At 43.5% G+C, this 24111-nt stretch overlaps 1 protein-coding gene across 2 annotated transcripts in view; it reads right to left on the reverse strand.

Moving 5' to 3' along the window:
• Positions 1 to 322: 322 nt before the first annotated feature.
• Positions 323 to 24111, reverse strand: part of fastk (Fas-activated serine/threonine kinase) — a 53835-nt gene continuing 30046 nt past the window's right edge. For both annotated transcript variants that reach the window (XM_048529632.2, XM_048529631.2), the window contains exons 9-10: positions 7048 to 7162; positions 323 to 2525 (exon numbers count right to left, since the gene is read on the reverse strand). In XM_048529632.2, the coding sequence (XP_048385589.1) occupies positions 2439 to 2525; positions 7048 to 7162 (202 nt within the window). In that variant the 3' untranslated portion in view covers positions 323 to 2438. The remainder of the gene's footprint in view (positions 2526 to 7047; positions 7163 to 24111) is intronic.

Here is a 24111-nt window from a genome sequence, read left to right on the forward strand (position 1 = left end):
AAATGACGTGAGGCAATACATTTAAGTTGAAGTGGAATGTGTTTCCTGAAAGCTTAGATCAATGCTTAAGAGGGAACTGGATTATTATCTGAAAAGGAAGAGTGTGCAGGGTTACAGGGAGAAGATGGGTGGCACTGGGAAAATTGCTCATTTAAAGAGATAATGCTCACTTGACATTTTGTGATTCTCTTTATTCTGCAGAGAGTGTATCTTTACCAGGGTATTGCAAGACTTGGACAATGTCATAATTGTCAGTACTTTTGATACTCAAGGAATGTTCAGTGTCTAAGATGGTTTGAGAGAGAAGAAAGTTGACATCATCTTTGTGTTTATTCCAGAGTATTTTTTAATCTCAGTGGGTTACACTGGATCATCCCTTAGTTGCAGTGATACAAACAACTTAAAACTAAAAAGAAAGGCCAGCACACCAGTGGATCCGTTCTAACACAAACACATTTGAAACCTTACCCCTTCTTTGCAATGCTCCAAACACAGCTTACATTGAAAAATGTGACTTCAATACTCTGTTTCGAAACTGGTGGACCTGTTTTGTATTTTCACCATTTTTTCATTCTATTCACATTCAAATTTCTTTTTAAATCCATGCCATATCTTCAAACAGAAGATCCCGTTAAAACCTCAAAACCCACCACCCAAATATTTACCCAATTTTAAACACTGCATTTAGCTCAGACTCCCCGCCCATCCCTGCCAACCCTTGCCCCAACCAGGGACATCACCAAGCGCACCCTCTGCCCAAACCAGCTGGAATTAAAATTCACTCACATTTGGCGTTCCAGTGACTACCTACAACCCACACAATTAACATCTGAGCATCAGTTAACTACTATAATCCAGGTCAGGCAAACTCACCCAGTCATGTTTATCAGTCAGTGGGTCTACAGATGGCACTATGTCACATATCCACCAGGAAAAGGAAGGCTGCTCCAGACTGGCTTCTCAGCAGAAGCATTTCACAACTGTCTTTATCTCCTACCTTGCCACAGGACAGCCTCCAGTCAACACCATTTTTAGGTGTCCAATATTACTCTCCGACACCCTTTCCACAGCAACGACCATCACCAATACCCTCTTCCCTTCACAAGCACTGATACCAACACAGAATCCACCAATATGGTCTCCCATAGCAACCACCAGACCAACACCTTCTCCCAATGAATCCACTGGAATGAAAGCTCTATCTCCAGAAACCAGTGTCATCAACAATCCCTCCCAGCAACTACTGCCAACACCTTCTCCCACAGCAATCACTGCCACCTATAACATCTCCCAAAACAACTACCATCGCCAACATACACTCCACTAGCAACCACTGTTACCAATTCCCCTCCCATTGTAACTACCATCACCAAACCCCCTGCCCTAGCAACTGAGTCAAATAGCGTCCGCTCCTCTAGCTACCATCATCTCCATCAATTTTCAGAGTGGCCAGTAGCCCTACAACTGAGAGTAGTCTGGGATATGGAAGATCTTCACTCATTTTCATCATTATCACCAGAGCTTTTGTTCTATATCAAAGCATCAACCGACTCCCTTGATTAGTGGGTGGAGATCCAAAAACATTCAAAAATTTCAATACAACCCAGGACAAAGCAGCCCAACACCTCATTCATCAGCTCCAATATTCACTCCCTCCACAATGATGCTCAGTCACTGCAGTATGTACCACTTACAAGATGCACAGCAGACAATCCAAGCCCATAACACCAGGAAGGACAAAAGGCAGCAGCTATAAAACAATCTCCTACAGAACTGCTCAAGGAGTTCAGAACTGGTCACAATAAATCCCCTTTGGGCAGTGCACTGGTATCACAAAATCACATCAGAAATCTGAAATTCTTTCCCAACTTTGCTGGTTAGCATCCTGTGTCTGCTTTCTCCATTCTTCAGCCAGAGAACCAAATTGCTAAAGAAGCTGAAGCTGGGAGGTACCTCCACGTACAGCCACTCAGAATCTGCTTCCCAGTGCTTGGACGGTACAACATCGTCCTGCCAGTGGAAAAGGTTGCAGAGGTGATGAGAGGCAAATGAAGGGACAGAAGATAACCGCAGCAGAAGAGGGTCAGTGAACATTGATCAAAATAATGAAACCTCCCTGCAAGTTCCGAACCGAACAAAAGCATTATTCACACCCCTAGGCTTTTCATTTAAAAGCTTGTCATCTCCAAGGGCGGTATAAAACATGTGGCAGTAGTTAGCATCTGAACACACTAAAGCAGAAAAACCACAGGAAAAATTCTCACTCCACTCTGAAAAAAACAGAAGTAGTGATGACAGAGAGAGAAACAGCATTGCTGGAATTCCAACTGTTTGCTGCTGCAGTTTCCAGGCATTCTGACTGCTGAAGGGCGGGTGGTTCCATTTCACCTAAATTGAAACAGGAGCAGGGTACAAAAAAAAAATCAACTCTTTGATCGTCATAACTGCACATCCAGGAGTCTTTTCCGTAAATAATGCTTAACTTCCTCGATCCCATTCAGTTTTTCGAGCTCATGGTAAGGCAGCTGTAGGTCAGAGCAGAGGACAAAGAAACACAGTTAGGTGGAAACATTTAAGCTGTAGCTTTGCAGTACATGCAAGACAATGTTTAAAATGCAAGGTTTTTTTTAACAAGACATATATCCCTCCCAACAGTCAGTTCAAGGACTGCTCACACAGACCAGATCTGGAATCAGTGCCTAGTGCCTCAGAGGAGGAGCAGGGATGTGCGTGATGCTGTTCAGGCAGTGATGTCACTGAAACCTTGTCAAAGATGAGTGCTTACATCAGGGAAGATTTAAAAGACAATCACATAGTCAGAAACCAGAATTACACTGATATCCAGACCTGAAGGCAGCAGGTTCCCCTCCCTGAAGGATACAAGTGACTCAGTGGGTTTTTCCAAAAAGAAGGGTCAGCTTTCCTGCTCCTCTGATGCTGCTTGACCTGCTGTGTTCATCCAGCTCTTCACCTTGTTATCTCTTTTCCGACAAGCTGGCAGCTTTCATGGTATTCTTTCCTGGTGTCAAATAATAAGTTATCTGATTGACTCAATTTAATTTTGCAGCCTTTGCTGATGGGGTTTGAGCTGATAATCCCTGAATTTGTCATCCAGGACCCGACTAACTGGGCCTGCTCCTAAATGCTGCTTGGCCTGCTGTGTTCATCCAGCTCCACACCTTGTTATCAACTGAGCCACTGGCTGCTTCTGTTGTTATGGCCTATGACAGCGATCCTAAGTTTAGTAAGAAATGTGGAAATAAAAAATGGTCTGGATTAAACTGATCTTAATGCTGATGGATTGCTGAAAACAAACAAAAAAAATCACAAAACAAACTCTGAAATTGAAGAAAGATAGCATGGATCATAGAAGGGTTACATTGAAAAATCTTTTCGTATGAGTGGTCGGTATATGAAGTCCTTTTCTTGTTTGACTGGCGAATACAAATTCATCATAATCTTCATAAAGAAACTGGAAAAGTACTTGAAAGAGAAAACAATGCAGGGGAATGGGGCTGACTAAATTCCTCAAACACCAGCACAGAGTTTTCTGCTGGACTGCTATTTGATTCTATGATATAATTGTCAAAGTTTGCTTCAATAGAGATTGAAGATACGGTTTATCCTAACAGCTGCATGGTCTTGAGGTAGCTGAGACTGTCAGGCACAAAGAAAAGCTTTTGACAACTTCAGGACAATGTTCTAGACGAGGGCAAATTGCTTTGCAGCATGCACAGAAAGCGGGGACAATATTTCTCTGGATGCCAACCAGATTTATTTGAGTCGGTACATTAGACTCCAACTGCCATTTGAGCAAAGTCATAATGAATGACTGAACACTCTTAACTGGTCTCCTACTTTCCACTCTTAGTTAACTTCTCAGTCAAAACTCTACCACCATACCCTAAACTGTCAGCAAATCCTGGACACACATCACCCATGTGCACTGGGATCCCAGTTAAACAATCCTCAACTTAAACTGGCATCTGAGTTTTCAAATCCATGTGAGTCCCTTGTTCGATTCTTGTTGTTTAATTAATTTGATTAGATTCCCTACAGTGTGGAAACAGGGCCTTCAGCCCAACAAGTCCACACCCCACTTTGGAGCATCCCACCCAGACCCATCCCCCTATAACCCACACACCCTTGTACACTACAGGCAATTTAGCATGGCCGATCCACCTAGCCTGCACATCATTGGACTGTGGGAGGAAACTGGAGCACCCGGAGGAAACCCACGCAGACACGGGGAGAACGTGCAAACTCCGCACAGTTACCTGAGGCTGGAATCGAACCCGGATGCCTGGCGCTGTGAGGCTTCAGTGCTAACTACTGAGCCACTGTGCCTAGAATAGTAAGTAAATTTCTGAACCTTCTCACCCTATGTAAGGTGATCTCTGTGGTGCTTCCTTACTATATTTCAGGTTTCCCAAGAACTCAAACTGTGATCCTTGGGATCAATCCGGTGTCTCTTCATTGCTTTGCCTCCAGCACCAGAATCTCCTGAAGCAGACAAATTTGGAGATCTGCCACCAAGTTGTAAAAGGAAAATCATGCTTACCTCATCAACTGAACTTTTAGACAAAGTATCTGAGAAAATTCATGAGGAGGGCATGGTGACTGTTGTCTACATATTTTTGGCAAGGTTGGTTAAAAACATTGGTTTAAAAAATTTAAATTCATGGCTTAGGAAGGTCAGGGTCCACTTAGAAAAGCAAATTGGCTTAAGGACAGAAAGCAGTGAGTGATGGTGGATGGCTTTTTCTGGACTGGAGGGTGGTTCACAGATAGTGGTGTTCCTCAGGAGTCACTACTAGGTTCATTGATTTTAGTGGCATATTTATTTCAATATCCAAATCATTCAGAATAAAATTTCAAACCTTTTCGATGTGAAACTTGGTGGAATGTGAACAGCAAGGAAGATAACAATCAACTGGAAAAGACCATAACATAGCAGAATTAGGCCATTCAGCCCATTGAGTTTGATCTGCCATTTGATCATGGCTGATATATCTCTCAATCCCATTCTCCTGCCTTTCCCTGTAACCCATGATCCCCATACCAATCAAGAAACTATCTATCTCTGTCTTAAATACAGTGAATGACGTGGCTTCCACAGATTCACCACCCTCTGGCTGAAGAAATTCCTCCTTATTTCTGTTCTGAAGGGTCATTCCTTCACTAATAAGTCCCAGTCACTCCTACTAGTGAAAATATCATCTCCACATCCAAGCTTCTCAGTATTCCATAAATTTCAATCAGAACCCCCTCATCCCTCTAAACTCCATCAAGAACAGATCCAGAGTCGTCAACCGCTCTTCAGCCCGAGATCATTTTTGTACACTTCTGGACCCCATCCAATACCAGGAGATCCTTCCTAAAATACGGGGCCCAAAACTGTTCACAATATTCCAAATGTGGTCTGGCCAGAGCCTTATACAGCCTCAGGAGTACATCTCTGCTCTTGCTTTCTAGCCCTCTTGAAATGAATGTTAATATTTAGCAGCCTCCTGTGTGGCACCTTGTCAAAGGCCTTCTGGAAATTGAAATATATCACATCCACTGACTCTCCTTTGTCTAACTTGCTTGTTACCTCCTCAAAGAATTCTAACAGATTTGTCAGACACGAGCTCCCCTTGATGAAGCCATGCTGATCCTGTCCTACATTACCATGCAGTTCCAAGTACTCCACAGTCTCATCCTCCCTCCCTTGTTAAACAGGGGTGTTGGTTCAGCCATTTTCCCATCCCTTGGAATCTTCCCTGACTCCAGTGGTTCCTACAGGTCACCACCAATGCTTCCACAATCTCCTCAACTATCTCCTTCAGAGCCTTGGGGTGTAGCCCACATGGGCCACGTGATTCATCCACCTTCAGCTTTCCCAGCTCTTTTTTATTAGAGATGGTCACTACACCCACCTCTGCCCAAATGCTGCTGGTGTCTTCCTCTGTGAAAACTGATGCAAAGACTGTTTTAATTCAGATCCTCTACCATTTCACTGTTGTCCATTAATACTTCTCCAGCCCCTACCAGCTGGCTGGCTCTTATATTTCATCTTTTTTCCCCTTATTGTTTCTTTTTAAGATGTCCTCGGCTGTTTTTTAAATGTTTCCTCCTAATCTTCACCACATTGAATGCTTTTGCTTTTGTGCTGTCCCTGACTTACCTTGTCAGCCATAGCTGCCTCGTCCTTCTCTTAATATGTTTCTTCTTCTTTGGGATGCATTTCTGTTGTGTGTCCCAAATTACCCCCAGGAACACCCATCATTGCTGCTCCACCACCTTCCCTGCTAGGCTCTCCTTCCAATCAATTCTGGGCAGCTCCTCCCTCATGTCTTGGTAGTTACCTTTATTCAACTGTAATACCATTACGTCTGATTCAAGCTTCACTCTCTCAAACTGCAGGGTGAATTCTACTGTTATTATGGTCATTGCCCCGAAGGGGTTCTTTCACCTTAAACTCCCTAATCAAGTCTTTCTCATTACACATCACTAAATCCAGAACTGCCTGTTATCTATTGGGTTCTACCACAAGCTGCTCCAAAAACCCATTTCGTAGACATTCCACAAATTCCTTTTCTTGAAATCTGCTATCAAGCTGATTTTCCCAGTCCAGCTGCATATTGAAATCCTTATGATTATTGTAATAGTGCCTGTCTATCATGCCCTTTCTATCTCCTGATTTATTTTCTGCCCCACATCTTGACTACCACTGAGTGGCCTGTACACAACTCCCATCGGGGTCTTTTTTCCTTTACAGTTCCTCAACTTTCTTTGAGGTGCGATACATTTTGAGGTAATGTGAGGCAATACAGACTAAATGGCATAAAGCCTTTTGCATCAATCTTCAGAAGTGGCAGGACATATTGAGAGTATGATTAGCATCGCATATGGAATCTTAAATACTAATTTAAGCACCAACTTAAATGCAGTATTTTAATTTGGGATTGCTCCAGCAAACAGCGTACTGACACGAAAGGCTGAATGGTCTTCTCCTGTGCTGTAACCCTCTATCATTGAATGGCTTCAAGAAGGGAAGAACTCTACCTGCAGAATGGTATATCCTAGTAGTCGCAGGTGTCGATCCCGCATTGCTCGAGATCCCACCAACACATCCGAGTTGTGGCAGTAATGCCATTTGTCATTCACCGACATCACAATCCTGTAGGAAGGAGAGCCTGTTACTGATGAAAACATGCACCTCAGCTGCCGGACTGGTTCAGATTAAATACCACACTTGCCAAGATTTTACCGATCAAAGCCATCACCACAAATTACGCAGTTTGTTACATCCGTCATTGTGGGATAGTTATAGAATCACATAGCACAGAAACAGAGCCTTCGACCCAGTTCATCCAGGTACTGGCAACCAAGTTTCCTAATCTGAACTAGTCCCATTTGCCTACATTTTGTTCCTTTCCCTCTGAACCTTTCCTATTCATGCACCTGTCCAAATGTTTTAAAGTGTACCTGCCTCTACCCCTCTGTCTGGCAGCTTATTCCATATACACACCATCCTCTGTGTGAAAAGTTGTCCCTTGGGTCCCTTTTAAATCTTTCTGAACTCACCTTAAATCTATGCCGTCTACTTTTGGACTCTCCTTGGCTATTAATCATTAAAACAGAAAGAGCTTGGTTATTCACCTTATCTGTGCCCCCATGATTTTACAATCTCTGTCAGTCACCTCTCAGCCTCCTACGCTCCAGGAATAAGTCCCAGCCTATCCTACAACTCAAACCTTCCAGTCTCAGTAACAACCTTGTGTTACTGGTGTTGAAATGCCCCATCAGCCATGATTTAAATGGTGGAGTGACTTGATGGGCCGAATGGCCTTACTTCCACTCCTATGTCTTATGGTCTTATAGTCTAAATCTTATTTGCATCCTTTCCAGTTTAATAACATCCTTCCTGTAGCAGGGCAACCAGAATCATACACAGTATTTCAAAAGTGGCCTCACCAATGTCTTCCCAAAATCCACAAACCTGCCTGCCCTGGTCAACCCATCGTCTCAGCCTGCTCCTGCCCCACCGAACTCATCTCCACCTACCTGGACTCCATTTTCTCCCCTTTGGTCCAGGAACTCCCCACCTACGTCCGTGACACCACCCACGCCCTCCACCTCCTCCAGGACTTCCAATTCCCTGGCCCCCAACACCTCATATTCACCATGGACGTCCAGTCCCTGTACACCTGCATTCCGCATGGAGATGGCCTCCGCTTCTTCCTGTCCCGCAGGCCCAACCAGTCCCCCTCCACCGACACTCTCATCCGCCTAGCTGAACTCGTCCTCACACTCAACAACTTCTTTTTTGACTCCTCCCACTTCCTACAGACTAAGGGGGTGGCCATGGGCACCCGCATGGGCCCCAGCTATGCCTGCCTCTTTGTAGGTTACGTGGAACAGTCCCTCTTCCGCACCTACACAGGCCCCAAACCCCACCTCTTCCTCCGGTACATTGATGACTGTATCGGCGCCACCTCTTGCTCCCCAGAGGAGCTCGAACAGTTCATCCACTTCACAACACCTTCCACCCCAACCTTCAGTTCACCTGGGCCATCTCCAGCACATCCCTCACCTTCCTGGACCTCTCAGTCTCCATCTCAGGCAACCAGCTTGTAACTGATGTCCATTTCAAGCCCACCGACTCCCACAGCTACCTAGAATACACCTCTTCCCACCCACCCTCCTGCAAAAATTCCATCCCCTATTCCCAATTCCTCCGCCTCCGCCGCATCTGCTCCCACGATAAGACATTCCACTCCCGCACATCCCAGATGTCCAAGTTCTTTAAGGACCGCAACTTTCCCCCCACAGTGATTGAGAACGCCCTTGACCGCGTCTCCCGTATTTCCCGCAACACATCCCTCACACCCCGCCCCAGCCACAACCGCCCTAAGAGGATCCCCCTCGTTCTCACACACCACCCTACCAACCTCCGGATACAACGCATCATCCTCCAACACTTCCGCCATTTACAATCCGACCCCACCACCCAAGACATTTTTCCATCCCCACCCCTGTCTGCTTTCCGGAGAGACCACTCTCTCCGTGACTCCCTTGTTCGCTCCACACTGCCCTCCAACCCCACCACACCCGGCACCTTCCCCTGCAACCGCAGGAAATGCTACACTTGTCCCCGCACCTCCTCCCTCACCCCTATCCCAGGCCCCAAGATGACATTCCACATTAAGCAGAGGTTCACCTGCACAACTGCCAATGTGGTATACTGCATCCACTGTACCCGGTGTGGCTTCCTCTACATTGGGGAAACCAAGCGGAGGCTTGGGGACCGCTTTGCAGAACACCTCCGCTCAGTTCGCAACAAACAACTGCACCTCCCAGTCGCAAACCATTTCCACTCCCCCTCCCATTCTCTAGATGACATGTCCATCATGGGCCTCCTGCACTGCCACAATGATGCCACCCGAAGGTTGCAGGAACAGCAACTCATATTCCGCCTGGGAACCCTGCAGCCATATGGTATCAATGTGGACTTCACCAGTTTCAAAATCTCCCCTTCCCCTACTGCATCCCTAAACCAGCCCAGTTCGTCCCCTCCCCCCACTGCACCACACAACCAGCCCAGCTCTTCCCCCCCACCCACTGCATCCCAAAACCAGTCCAAACTGTCTCTGCCTCCCTAACCGGTTCTTCCTCTCACCCATCCCTTCCTCCCACCCCAAGCCGCAGCCCCATCTACCTACTAACCTCATCCCACCTCCTTGACCTGTCCGTCTTCCCTGGACTGACCTATCCCCTCCCTACCTCCCCATCTATACTCTCTCCACCTATCTTCTTTACTCTCCATCTTCGGTCCGCCTCCCCCTCTCTCCCTATTTATTCCAGTTCCCTCTCCCCATCCCCCTCTCTGATGAAGGGTCTAGGCCCGAAGCGTCAGCTTTTGTGCTCCTGAGATGCTGCTTGGCCTGCTGTGTTCATCCAGCCTCACATCTTATTATCTTGGAATTCTCCAGCATCTGCAGTTCCCATTATCTCTCACCAATGTCTTGTACAGCCGTAACATGACATCTCAACTCCTATACTCTCGGCTCTGACTGATGAAGGCTAGTCTGCCAAACACCTTCTTCACCACTCTGTCTCCCTGTGACACCACGTTCAAGGAGCCATGTGCCTGCACCACTAAGTCGCCTGAAATTGTTAAGGATGCAGATGAAATGAAAATACCTCTCACTCTTTGCTCCTCCACAAAGCACAACACTATTCCACCCAACACATCTGTGCCCTCTTTCTGAGGACCAAAAAAAAAACTGTTTAAACAGTTGGGTGAGGTACATATACATGAGCATATGAATTAGAAGCTGGAGTAGGCTTTTTTTTTAATGCATTCACAGGACGTGGGGTTTACTGGCTAGACCAGCATTTATTGCCCATTCTTGATTACCGAGAAGGCAGCTAACATGTCATCCACATTGTTGTGGGTCTGGAGTCACATGTAGTCCAGACCAGGTAAGGGTGGCAATTTCTTTCCCTAAAGGACATTAGTGAACCAGATGGGTTTTTCCAACAATCAACAATGGTCATGATTAGATTCTTAATTCCAGATATTTATTGAATTCAAATTCTACCATCTGCCATGGCAGGATTCAACCCGGGTCCCCAGAATGTTATCGGATCTCAGGCCTAACAGTCCGGTGATAATACCACTAGGCCATCACCTCCCCTCAAGCCTGTTACCCCACTTGAGGACATCATGGCTGTGTAAAGACCTCATTGTGAGTTGTTTGTACAATTTTCTCTTATTGAAATAGTGCAGAAAAGAGAGAGAGAAAAGCGGGTGTGTGTTGTAGTTGTGGGCGTGAATGTGAAATCAGTTTTATCCAGAAACAATCCTATTGTGGACGCAGGATAATAACAAACATGTAACTGTTTAGTGGGTATATACTGCAGTCTCGAGTGTAATACAGCTGAAATATCCAGCCTGTGAAGAGAAAGCATCCATCCAATTCTTTCTCTCTCTCTCCTCCTATTGTGTGGGCAAGTAACAGAAAATCTGGCAGCTGTTCTCGCTCAATATAAACTGATCTCTTTGTAAATTCTTTTGCTGAACAGGAAAGGAGAAAAATCACCTTCAGACACACCGAAAGGGTGAATCCTTAACCAGTTAATGGAAGTCTCAGAATCAGTGTGTGCACCACCTCCTGTCATTAGCAGTCAAAAGAAACCAACTCATTGACATCAGTCACAAAAACAAAAATTTCTGGGAAAACTAAGCAGGTCTGACAGCATCTAGGGAGAGAGTGCAAAGCCAACGCTTGGGTCCATGTCCCTTCTTCAGAACATCGACGTCTGTGATCCTTATTGGTGCCAAAGTGTGCTTTTTCACCCTTTCACTAACATTTGTGTCTTTTCTGTCTGTTTGTGCGTATAGGAATTTTAAACATGGGTACAATTTGGGTTTTGCAGTTAAAAGCTAGCAATTTATATTTTCTTTTCTTGCCACTGATTAAAAACTAATATTATTGTCCTGTTTACGAAAAACATGATGCATATTCTTTTTTAACCTAAATTTGAAAGGCAAATTTGGGCACTTTGGAGTTTTAATCAAATTTTCACATTGTGATAGTTCCAAGAAAAGTGGGAACCGACTTCCAGCGTGTTACCTCAGCGAGTGACAAGAGCTGAACTGATGAATGGTCTAGGCCCGAAACGTCAGCTTTGGTGCTCCTGAGATGCTGCTTGGCCTGCTGTGTTCATCCAGCCCCACACTTTGTTATCTCGGATTCTCCAGCATCTGCAGTTACCATTATCTCTGATCACAGTACTTTTCTTGTCTGTCTCCCACAGTCTTTGATTCCCTTGTCAATCAAGAATCAAATCTCACCTGACCTTAGGAATGTTCAATGATCCCGTCAATATACCATCCTGACATGGTCTGGCCTACATGCAACTCTAGACCCACTACAATGTGGTTGACTCTTAATTGTCTTCTGAAATGGCTGAGCAAGCCTCCAGGTTCTAGACTAATTAGGCAATGGGTAATAAATGCTGGCCTCCCCAGCAGCACCCACATCCCTCAAACACATACAAAAATATTTGATTTCCCTTGCAATAACTGACAACAGTTCATTCCTAATTTCTTGCAGTACCTGAATACAAACATGTTGTCATTCATGTACCTGGGCACCCAGATCCATCTGTTGTGCAATTTCTCTTTGGTTAAATAACACACCACTTTCCAAAGTGGAAAGTTCGCTTTTTCCCATATGATATTCTATCTTCCAAGTTTTCTGCCACTCACTTAACCGATCTACATAATGAGTATTGCTGAAAAGAAGCAATATTTTGTCAAAGCTTTTGGTCTTATACTCATCAGGATTATTCACAAGAATACAAATTCAAGGTGAAAACCATTCTCTACAGGCTTCTACCAATCAGAGTCCACTTGCCAACCGACCAGCATTGTCCTTTCATACAATGTACATGGCAGGATTTCCCTCACATTGGTTTTTCCTGTAAAATGTCTGGAAAATGAAAAACTTCAACAGAATGTGCCTTCTTTCTTCTAATAGCAAATGACTATTTCTATCCATGTCCTGTTGTACAGTCTTTTTGTCCTCTTCACAACTTACTTACCTTGGTGTTCTCAGTAAATTTAATAAGCATACATTAGTTTGTAAATTATTAAGCCCCAGTAGATCCTGTGATTTTTGACTTGTTACATCATGCTAACCCAAAAATAGCCCATTTCTGCCTATTCTGTTTGCTGTTCTCTAACCAATCCTCAACTATTACAAGATGTTATCTCCACACCAGGAGGTCTTATTCTGTGTAGCAATCTTTAGAAACATTTGAAGTAGGAGCAGAAACATAACACGCCGGCACTCAGTGCTGCCCCATCCAAGCAGTAAGATCATGGCTGATGTGCATGTGTTGTCAATTCTACATTTCCATTTATCCCAGATAAACTCTGTGCCTCACAAGATTAAAATGTTAAGTTATCCCATTTCCAAGAGGTCCTGAGACAAACAGTTCTGAAGTTGTACACTCTTACAATGAAAAAAATTTTCTCATTTGCATCCTGAAAGATTGGCCCCTAATTTTAAATCAGTGCCCACTAATTCTGGACTGACCCCAAAAACATTTTTAAAATATGCTTTACGTGTCCAATCTGTAAAAACCGCTCAATCAAGATGACAACATCTGCTTTGGCATTGCTGGGACAAAATCCTGGAATTCTCTCCATCATGGCATTGTGGATCTATCTACAGTACATGGACTCTGTGGTTCAAGAAAGTAATCACGAGCACTTTCTGAAGGGAATAAACATGAAGGGTTCTGAGGAAAGGTCACTGGAAATGATTTTTCTGACTTATCTCCACAGGTGAACATAGGAACCAGGAGCGGGAGTAGGCCATCTGGTCCTCTGAGCCCGCTCCGCTATTCAATAAGATCATGGCTGCTCTTTTTGTGGCCTCAGTTCCACTTACTACCATCTCACCATAACCCGTAACTCTTTTACTATTCAAAAAATTATCTATCTTAGCTTTATAAACATTCAATGAGGAAGCCTCAACTACATCACTTGGCAGAAAATTCCATGGATTCACATTCCTTGGAGTTTTTCGAACATATGTTCACGGGATGAGGGTGTCGCTGTCCAGGCAGCATGTATTACCCACACTTAATTGCCCAGACGGCAGTTTAAAGTCAACCATATTGCTGTGGATCTGGAGTCATAGGAAGCCAGACCAGGTAAGGATAGTAGTTTCCTTCCCTAAAGAACATTAGAGAACCAGATAGGTTTTTCCGGCAATCGACAATGGGTTTATGGTCATCATTAGATCCTTAATTCCAGACACTTATTGAAGTCAAATTCCACCATCTGCCATGGCAGGATTTGAACCTGGGTCTCAAGAACGTTATCTGGGTTTAACAGTCCAGCAATAATACCACCAAACCATTGCTTCCCCAGCATGAAGAGGTTCCCCTCAATTCAGACCTAAATCTACTCCCCCTAATTTTGAGGCTTTACCATCTTGTTCTAGTTTTGCCTGCCAGTAAAAACAACCACTCTGCTTCTATCTTAGAACATGGAACATTACAGCACAGTACAGGCCCTTCAGCCCTCAATGTTGTGCCGACTCGTCATACCGATCTGAAGCCCATCTAACCTACACTATTCCATGTACGTCCATATGCTTATCCAATGACAACTTAAATGTACCTAACGTTGGCGAATCTACTACCGTTGCAGGCAAAGCGTTCCATTCCCTTACTACTCTCTGAGTAAAGAAACTACCTCTGACATCTGTCCTATATCTTTGACCCCTCAATTTAAAGCTATGCCCCCTCGTGCTCGCCGTCACCATCCTAGGAAAAAGGCTCTCCCTATCCACCCTATCTAACCCTCTGATTATTTTATATGTTTCAATTAAGTCACTTCTCAACCTTCTTCTCTCTAATGAAAACAGCCTCAAGTCCCTCAGCCTTTCCTCCTAAGACCTTCCCTCCATACCAGGTAACATCCTAGTAAATGTCCTCTGCACCCTTTCCAAAGCTTCCACATCCTTCTTATAAACCAGAACTGTACGCAATACTCCAAGTGCGACCGCACCAGAGTTTTGTACAGCTGCAGCATAACCTCTTGGTTCCGGAACTTGATCCCTCTATTTATAAAAGCTAAAACACTGTATGCCTTCTTAACAACCCTGTCAACCTGGGGTGGCAACTTTCAAGGATCTGTATACATAGACACCGAGATCTCTCTGCTCATCTACACTACTAAGAATCTTACCATTAGCCCAGTACTTTGCCTTCTGGTTACTCCTACCAAAGTGCATCACCTCACACTTGTCTGCATTAAACTCCATTTGCCACCTCTCAGCCCAGCTCTGCAGCTCATCTATGTCTCTCTGTAACCTACAACATCCTTCTTCACTATCCACAACTTCACCGATCTTGGTGTCGTCTGCAAATTTACTAACCCATCCTTCTACGCCCTCATCCAGGTCATTTATAAAAATGACAAACAGCAGTGGACCCAACACCGACCCTTGCGGTACACCACTAGTAACTGGTCTCCAGGATGAACATTTCCCATCAACTACCACCCTCTGTCTTCTTTCAGCAAGCCAATTTCCGATCCAAACTGCTATATCTCCCACAATCCCATTCCTCCACATTTTGTACAATAGCCTTCTGTGGGGAACCTTATCAAACGCCTTGCTGAAATCCATATACACCACATCAACCGGTTTACTCTCATCTACCTGTTTGGTCACTTTCTCAAAGAACTCAATAAGGTTTGTGAGGCACGACCTACCCTTCACAAAATCGTGCTGACTATCCCTAATCAATTTATTCTTTTCTAGATGATTATAAATCCTATCTCGTATAACCTTTTCCAACACTTTACCAACAACTGAAGTAAGGCTATAATTACCAGGGTTGTCTCCTTCTTGAACAGGGGAACCACATTTACTATCCTCCAGTCTTCTCGCACTATTCCTGTAGACAATGACAAGTTAAAGATCAATGCCAAAGGCTCGGCAATCACCTCCCTGGCTTCCCAGAGGATCCTGGGATAAATCCTATCCGGCCCAGGGGATTTTCACAATCTGTAGGATCTCTAATACCTCTTCCTTGTGAACCTCAGTCCCACCTAGTCTAGTGGCCTGTATCTCAGTATTCTCCTCGACAACATTGTCGTTTTCTACAGTGAATACTGTAGAAAAATATTAATTTCATGCTTCCCCTATCTCCTCTGACTCCACACACAACTTCCTACTACTATCCTTGATTGGCCCTAATCTTACTCTCGTCATTCTTTTATTCCTTAAATACTTATAGAAAGCTTTAGGGTTTACCCTGATCCTATCCGCCAACAACTTCTCATGTCCCCTCCTGGCTCTTCTGAACTCTCTCTTTAGGTCTTTCCTGGCTACCTTGTAACGCTCAAGCGCCCTAACTGAGCCTTCACATCTCATCCGAACATAAGCCTTCTTCTTCCTCTTGACCAGAGGTTCCACTTCCTTCGTAAGCCACGGCTCCCGTGCTCTACAGTTTCCTCCCTGCCTGACAGGTACATACTTATCTCAGACACACAGGAACTTTTCCTTGAATAAGCTCCACATTTCTAATGTGCCCATCCCCTGCAGTTTCCTTCCCCATCCTATGCTCCCTAAATCTTGCCTAATCTCATCGTAATTGCCTTTCCCCCAGCTATAACTCTTGCCCAGTGGTATACACCTATCCCTTTCCATCACTAAAGTAAACATAACAGAATTGTGATCGCTATCACCAAAGTGCTCACTTACTTCCAAATCTTAACGCCTGGCCGGGCTCATTACCCAGTACCAAATCGAATGTGGCTTCGCCCCTTGTTGGCCTATCTACATACTGTGTCAGGAAGCCCTCCTGGACACACTGGACAAAAATTGACCCATCTATAGTACTCGAACTATAGTGTTCCCAGTCAATATTTGGAAAGTTGAAGTCCCCCATGACAACTACCCTGTCTCTGTCACTCCTATCCAGAATCATCTTTGCTATCCTTTCCTCTACATCTCTGGAACTATTCAGAGGCCTATAGAAAACTCCCAACAGGATGACCTCTCCTTTCCTGTTTCTAACCTCAGCCCATACTACCTCAGTTGACGAGTCTCCAAACATCCTTTCTGCAACTGTCATACTGTCCTTGACCAACAATGCCACACCTCCCCCACTTTTACCATCTTCTCTGTTCTTACTGAAACATCTAAATCCCGGAACCTGCAACAACCATTCCTGTCCCTGCTCTATCCATGTCTCCGAAATGGCCACAACATCGAAGTCCCAAGTACCAACCCATGCTGCAAGTTCACCCACCTTAATCCAGAAGCTCCTGGCATTGAAGTAGACACACTTCAAACCAACTTCTTGCTTGCCGGTGCCATCTTGCGTCCCTGAAACTTTATTTCGGACCTCCCTACTCTCAACCTTTTCTGTACTCGAACTACAATTTTGGTTCCCATCCCCCTGCTGAATTAGTTTAAACCCACCCAAATAGCCTTAGCGAATATCCCCCCCAGGATATTGGTACCTGTCTGGTTCAGGTGAAGACCATCCTGCTTGTAGAGGTCCCACCTAACCCAGAAAGAGCCCCAATTATCCAAGAATCCAAAATCCTCCCTCCTGCACCATCCCTGTAGCCACGTGTTCAACTCCTCTCTGTCCCTATTCCATGCCTCACTAGCACGTGACACGGGCAACAAACCAGAGACAACTCTGGTCATCCTAGCTCTAAGCTTCCATCTAGCTCACTGAATGACTGCCTTAAATCCCCATCTCTCTTCCTACCAATGTCGTTGGTGCCTAGGTGAACCACGACTTGGGGCTGCTCCCCCTCCCCCTTAAGGATCCCAAAAACACGATCAGAGACATCACGCACCCTGGCACCTGGGAGCAACACACCAACCGTGAGTCTCTCTCGTCCCCACAGAACCTCCTATCTGTCCCCCTAACTATGGAGTCCCCAAGGACTACTGCTCTGCTCCTCTTCCCCCTTCCCTTCTGAGCAGCAGGGACAGATTCTGTGCCAGATACCTGTGCCCCACTGTGTTCCCCTGGTAAGTATCTTGTCTATTCCCTTCATAATTTTGGGTGTTTCTGTAAGATCTCCCCCTCATTCTTCTAAATTCCAATGAATATAATCCCAGTATACTCAGTCTCTCCTCCTAAGTCAACTCTCTCAACTCTGGCATCAACCTAGTGAACCTCCTCTGCACCCCTCTTCCAGTGCCACTACATCCTTTTTCAAATAAGAACACTTACTGCTGCCTCACCAGCATCCTGCACAGCCTTAACAAAACCTACGTGCTTTTAAACTCAATCCCTCTGGCAATGAAGGACAAAATTCCATTTGCCTTCTTAGTTACCTTCTGCACGAGCAAACCAGCTCATGCACAAGGTCACCCAGGTCGCGCTGCACAGTAGCATGCTACTATTTTTTACTGTTCAAATAATAGCCCTTTTTACTGTTATTCCTACCAAAACGGATGACGTCACATTTATCAACATTGTATTCCATCTGCCAGACCTTCGTCCACTCAGTTAAACTATCTACATCCCTCTGCAAACTTTCAGAGTCTTCTGCTCACTTTACTCTACCACTCACCTTAGTGTCATCCGTAAACTTTGCCATACTACAACATGGTCCCCATCTCCAAATCATCCATGTAAATTGTAAATAACTGCAGTCACAACACTGATCTCTGAGGCACATCACTAGTCACTGATCGCCAACCAGAAATGTATTCATTTATCCCCACCCTTTGCTTCCTGTTAGTTAACAAATCTTTCATCCATGCCAATACATCGCTCATAACACTGTGTACTTTCATCTTATGTGGCAGCCTTTTGTGTGGCACCTTGTTTTGGAAATCTGGACGCACCATATCTACTAGGCCCGTGTTGTCCACCGCACTCATAAGGTCTTCATAGAATTCCACTCAGTTAGTTAAGCACGGCCTGCCTTTCATGAACCTATGCCGTGTCCGCCCAATGGGACAATTTCTATCCAGATGTCTTGCTATTTCCTTCTTTACGACAGATTTAAGTATTTTCCCCACTACACAAAATAAGATAATCGGTCTATTCAATCCCCATCTATTGTCTACCTCCTTTTTAAAACAGTGGGATCACATTTGCTGTCTTCCAATCTGCTCGAACTGCCCTAGAGTCCAGTGAATTTCAGAAAATTACCATGAATGCATTTGCTATTCCTCCCACCATCTCTTTTAGTAGCCTGCAATGCATTCCATCAGTCAGGAGACTTGTCTACCATTAGCCCCATTAGTTTGCCAACACTATCTCTTTCATGATAATGATTGTTTCTAGGTCTTCACCTACCTCAGTCTAGTTGTCATCAATTACTGGCATGTTATTCACGTCTGCCACTGTGAAGACCAATACAAAATACCTGTTCAATGCCTTAGCATTCTCCATTATTAAATTCCCCTTCTCATCCTCTAAAAGACCAATGCTTACCATAACCACTCTTTTTTGTTTTATATATTTGTAGAAACTTCTGCTATCTGTCTTTAAATTCTGAGCTATTTACTCTCGTAATCTATCTTACTTTTCTTTAAAGCTTTTTTTAATGACTTTCTGTTGACCTGTCCAGATCTGCTGAGGTTTTCCAACAAGTTCTGTTTTCATTTCTGATTTCCAGCATCTGCAGTTATTTCAATTTTTAACAAATAATAAGTGCTAGCCCAGCCAGTGACAGCCACATCCCATGAGTGAATTAAAAAAAAGCCACCCCTCACATTTATGAATTCCAGTAGAAACAAGTCCAGTCTGTCTAAGCTTTCTTCACAAAACTGGCTCATTCCAGCAATCATTCTAGTAAACCTCCTCTGAACTGCCTTCAATGCATTTATACTATTCCTCAAAAAGGGAGGCCAAAACTGCACACAGTATTCAAGATGTGGTTTCATCGATGACCTTGCAGTAAAGGACAGCTTTCCATTAGCCTTTCAGATAATATGCTATATCCACATTCTTAACTTTTTGTCGCTCATGCACTAGAACATTTAAACTCCTTGATATCTTGGAGTTCCACAGCCTTGCTCCATACTTTTTTTCTCCACTTTTCCTGCCAAAGTGAACAAACTCACTCTTCCCACATTATACACTCTATTGCCAATCTTTTTGCCTGTTCACTCAAATCTAACTATACACAGATAAAATAAATCTATAGATCTCTATCTGACCATACATATAATCTTCACGTCTTCTTCACAACCTATTTTCTTACTTATCTTGGAGTTGTCGGCACATTTATCAACCATACATTTAAACATCTGCAAATGTAGCCACCATGCCTTTGCTCCATTCATCTTCATTGACAAAAAAAGTTCAGACCCTAGCACAGATCACTGCAGGACTCAACATATCACATCCTACCAATCAGACAAAGACCCATCTACACACACACTCTTGTTTTCTGCCAGCCAACTAATTTTCTATCCATGCTAATATGTTACCCATACATCACAAGCTTTTATTTTCCACAGTATTCCCTGATGCGACACCTTATTAAATGCCTTCTGAAAATCCAAATTATCTCTACAGGCTCTCCATTATCCACAGCACATCACTCCTTCAAAAGTATTTCAATAAATTGGTTCAACATGACTTTTCTTTGAAGAAACCACCCTGGGTCTTTATGACCACCTTGAGATTTTGAAGTGTGCAGTTACACCTTCTTTAATAATTAATTCCAACACTTCAATACAACAGACTTCAAGCCAACCAGCCTGTATTTTCATGTTTATGGCCTCCCTCCCTTCTAGAATAGATGGGTTATATTTGCTACTTTCCAGCTGATAGAACATTTCCTGAATTCAGGGAACTTTGGGAAAATTAACACCAACACATTCCATACCTCACTAGTGATCTCTTTTTAGATCCTAAGATGAAACTGATCAGGAGCTGGAGATCTAACAGCTTGCAACTCCTCAGTACCCTAAGTTTGCTCAGTACCACTATTCCTAGTGGATTTCCTCTGTCCCTTCCACCCCCAGATGTACAATTACTACTAGAATGAAAGTGAAGAATGAAGCAAAATATTTGTTCATTTCAGCTGCCATTTCCTTTTTAATTACTATTACCTTCCCATTCTTACTCACTGGAGGACCAACACACATTTTACATAAAAACTGAAAGAACTGCAGTAGCAGTAAATCAGAAACAAAATCAAATTGCTGATAAAGCTCAGTGGGTCTGGCAACATTTTGGAGAAAAATCAGAGCTAACATTTCGGGTTGAGTGACACTTCCTCAGTTCTGCTAAGCTTTTGCAGCAATTTTTGTTTTTCAACACATTTTACATTTTTTTCCTTTTTAAATGCCTGGAGAAACTCTTGCTATTCTGCTTTTGCATTCCTAGCTGTCTCTTGCACATTTCTTAATTCCTTCCTCCTGACTATTTTTAGCCATTCCTTGCTGTTCTTTATAATCTGATGCCTTCAAACATTTTTTTCTTGGTGTACAATCCTCCGAGGTCCATGCATGGTGGCAACTTTCAAAACTTGAAGTCAATGTGTTGGTTCAACAGGTGGTGTGTGAGGAACATCAACAGATTAGAGAGCATGTTAATTCTGATCAAACATCTGACCTGCTACACACCTTTGTGCAATTGTATGCTTTTCCTTACATTTGATGCTTTCCCCAAGTTCTTCAGTTAACTGTGGATGGTAGGACATTTCTTTATATTGAACGTCTCTGATTTAAGAACATCTGTCTTACAAATGTAATCCAATACAATGGTGAAATTTTAAACTTTTTTTATTCACTTGTGGAACATGGACATTGCTGACTGGCCAGCATTTTATTACCCATCCCTAGTTGCCCTTGAGAAGGTGGCACTGAGCTGCTGCCTTGAATTGCTGCAGTCCACCTACTGTGGATTGACCCACTATGGCATTTGGGAGGAAATTCCACGATTTTGACCCAGCAACAGTGAAGGAATGACAATATATTTCCAAGTCATTATGTTGGATAGCTTGAAGGGGAACTTGGTGTTTCCATGCATCTGTTGCCCTTGTCCTTTGAGATGGAAGTCATTGTGGGTTTGGAAAAAGTAGTCTAAGGATCCTTGGTGATTACACTGTCAGGAAAAAATGGTGCCATATCACAGGATTGAAGGACAGCTGATGTGGTTCCACTTTTCAAGAGTAGGTAGAGATAAATAGGGAATTGCAGATCAGCAAGTCTCACATCAATAGTAAGATAAGTATTGGACTAATTTCTGAAGGGCAGATTCTCCACTTGGAAAGGCAAGATCTGGTCAGGTACATGTCAGTATACCTTTTTCTGAGGGAGGTCATGTCTGACAAATGTGACTGAATTTTGGCAAGTCTAACATTTTGAAATGTTATAACATGCAAAGCTATGGGGCAAGTACTGCAAAGTAGGACTAATGTAGATTTGGAGCAGTTTTTGTCAGTGTAGATTTGACTGGCTGAAGAGCTTCTTCTGCACCACAGAATTCAGTGATTCTGAGGTGTTTCCACAAATGGAGGAATCATGAACTAGGGTTCATAATTACACAATGAAAGGGGACACATTCAAAACAGAAATACAAAGTAATTTCTTCTCCCAGAAGACAGTTGAATGTCTAGAGAGTGGTGAAGGTTAGGTCACTGAACGTACTTAAAGAAGATGTCAATAGATTTTGGAAACATCAAGTATTTAAGGGCCATGAGGAGCGGGCACAAGAGGAGTTGAGGCTTGGGCCTCTTTTTATTTTCTTGGGTTCTTACTCTAGGTTATTAATTAATCCTGTCATATTACACATACTGAGTCTAACATAACTCGCTCACTAACTTGACCCAAAACATACTGGTGTCAGAAACTATCACAAAAGCATTTTATTAAATCCTTGGCCAGGCTATTACAAGCAGTCTGATTCATTCAGTTTATATAGATTAAAGTCACCCATTATTATTGCTGTCCTTTTACCACAAGTGCCCAATATTTTTTCTTGTAAACACTGTCCATATTATGGTTGTTGCTGGCCCACCTTGTCAAATGCCATCTGGAACTCTAACTAAAGAGCACCCACAGATTCCCCTTTATCCACATGGCTTGTTACTTCCTCACGGAACACTACTAAATTCAACAAAACAATGTTGACTTTGTCTGATTACATTAATTTTTTTTCTGAGTATCCTATTATAACTTCTTTAACAATAAATTCTAGTGTTTTCTGTATGTTAAGGCGTTAAGCTAACTGGCCTTTGGTTTCCTGTTTTCAGTCACCCTCCTTCCTGAATAGAGGACTTACATTCATTTTTTTTCCAATGTGATGGGACATGCCAAATCTAAGGAATTTTGGAAAACTAAAACCAATTATCTACCATCCTAACAGTCACTTCCTTTAAATCCTTTGGATGAAGTCCATCAGGATTTGGGGGAGGTGGTTTTGACTGAAGGCACACAAAAGCAGAATTAGGCCATTCAGTCCATTAAGTCTGTTCCAACATTCATTGAGTTGATGGCTGATCCAACAACTCTCAACTCCATCATCAGCCTTTAACTCTAATACTTTTCCCAGTAAAGGTAAAGTGACCCGTGGCCTTAACAGAATTGGGCTGCCCTCTCAGTAGAGAGCACAATTAACCCAATGGTCACCACTCCTCAGGTGAGGGGTAAGTTTGAGAAGAAAAATCCTTCATAGTAACTTTGGCTGAGTGGGAACTGAATCCATGCTGTTGGCTGTCCAATCAAATGAGCCAATTTACATCCCTCACCATTCCCCAATGATGGTAACTGAAACTGCTTTGAGTTCTTTCCTCCTTTTCACCTCTTGATTTATAATTATTTATGGTATGTTATTTGTGTCTTCTACACTGAAGGCAGAAACAAAATATCAACAGGAAGGATATGATTGCACTAGTGAGGTCACAGAGGAGATTCACCAGAATGTTGCCAAAACAAAGGGGCACCAATTTAAGACAGAGATGAGGTGGAATTTCTCCTCTTGGATGGTTGAGTGTCTTTGTAACTCCTTGCCAGAGGCAGCCAAGCAGTCAGAGTCTTTGTGTATATTCAAGGCTGAGATGGATAGATTCTCGGTCAGTAGACGAATCAAGGGTTATGGGGAAAAGATAGGAAACTGCCCATGAAAAACTTGGATCAGCCATGATTCTATTGAATGGCTGAGCAGGCTCGAAAAGCCAAACATGCTCCTCCTGTTCACATTTCTTATGGTCTTGGCTGCAGTAATTCTGCCATGAAGAGAGACTAGATAAGATGTGGTTGTTTTCACTTGAGCAGAGACTGATGGAAGGGGATCCAATTGAGGTGTACAAAATTATGAGAGGGCATAAATTAGATAGGGAGAAGCTTTTCCCCTTTGTAGAGGGGCTAATACCAGAGGCGCAGTTTTAAGTGAAGAAGCAGGAGGCTGATAAGTGTTGCTTAGTGATAGTTTTGTTTTTAAATTAGATGATGATAGATATCTGGAACTCACTATCTACAAGCGTGTTTGAGTCAGGGACCCACAAGGCATTTCAGTAATATTTAAATAGCATGCATGTCAACAGGCGAAATGCTGGGAAATGGGACTGGGATAAATAGTTGTTTGATGATTGGCATGGAC

This window comes from Stegostoma tigrinum, chromosome 5, assembly GCF_030684315.1.
Source record: "Stegostoma tigrinum isolate sSteTig4 chromosome 5, sSteTig4.hap1, whole genome shotgun sequence".
Classification (NCBI taxonomy): domain Eukaryota; kingdom Metazoa; phylum Chordata; class Chondrichthyes; order Orectolobiformes; family Stegostomatidae; genus Stegostoma; species Stegostoma tigrinum.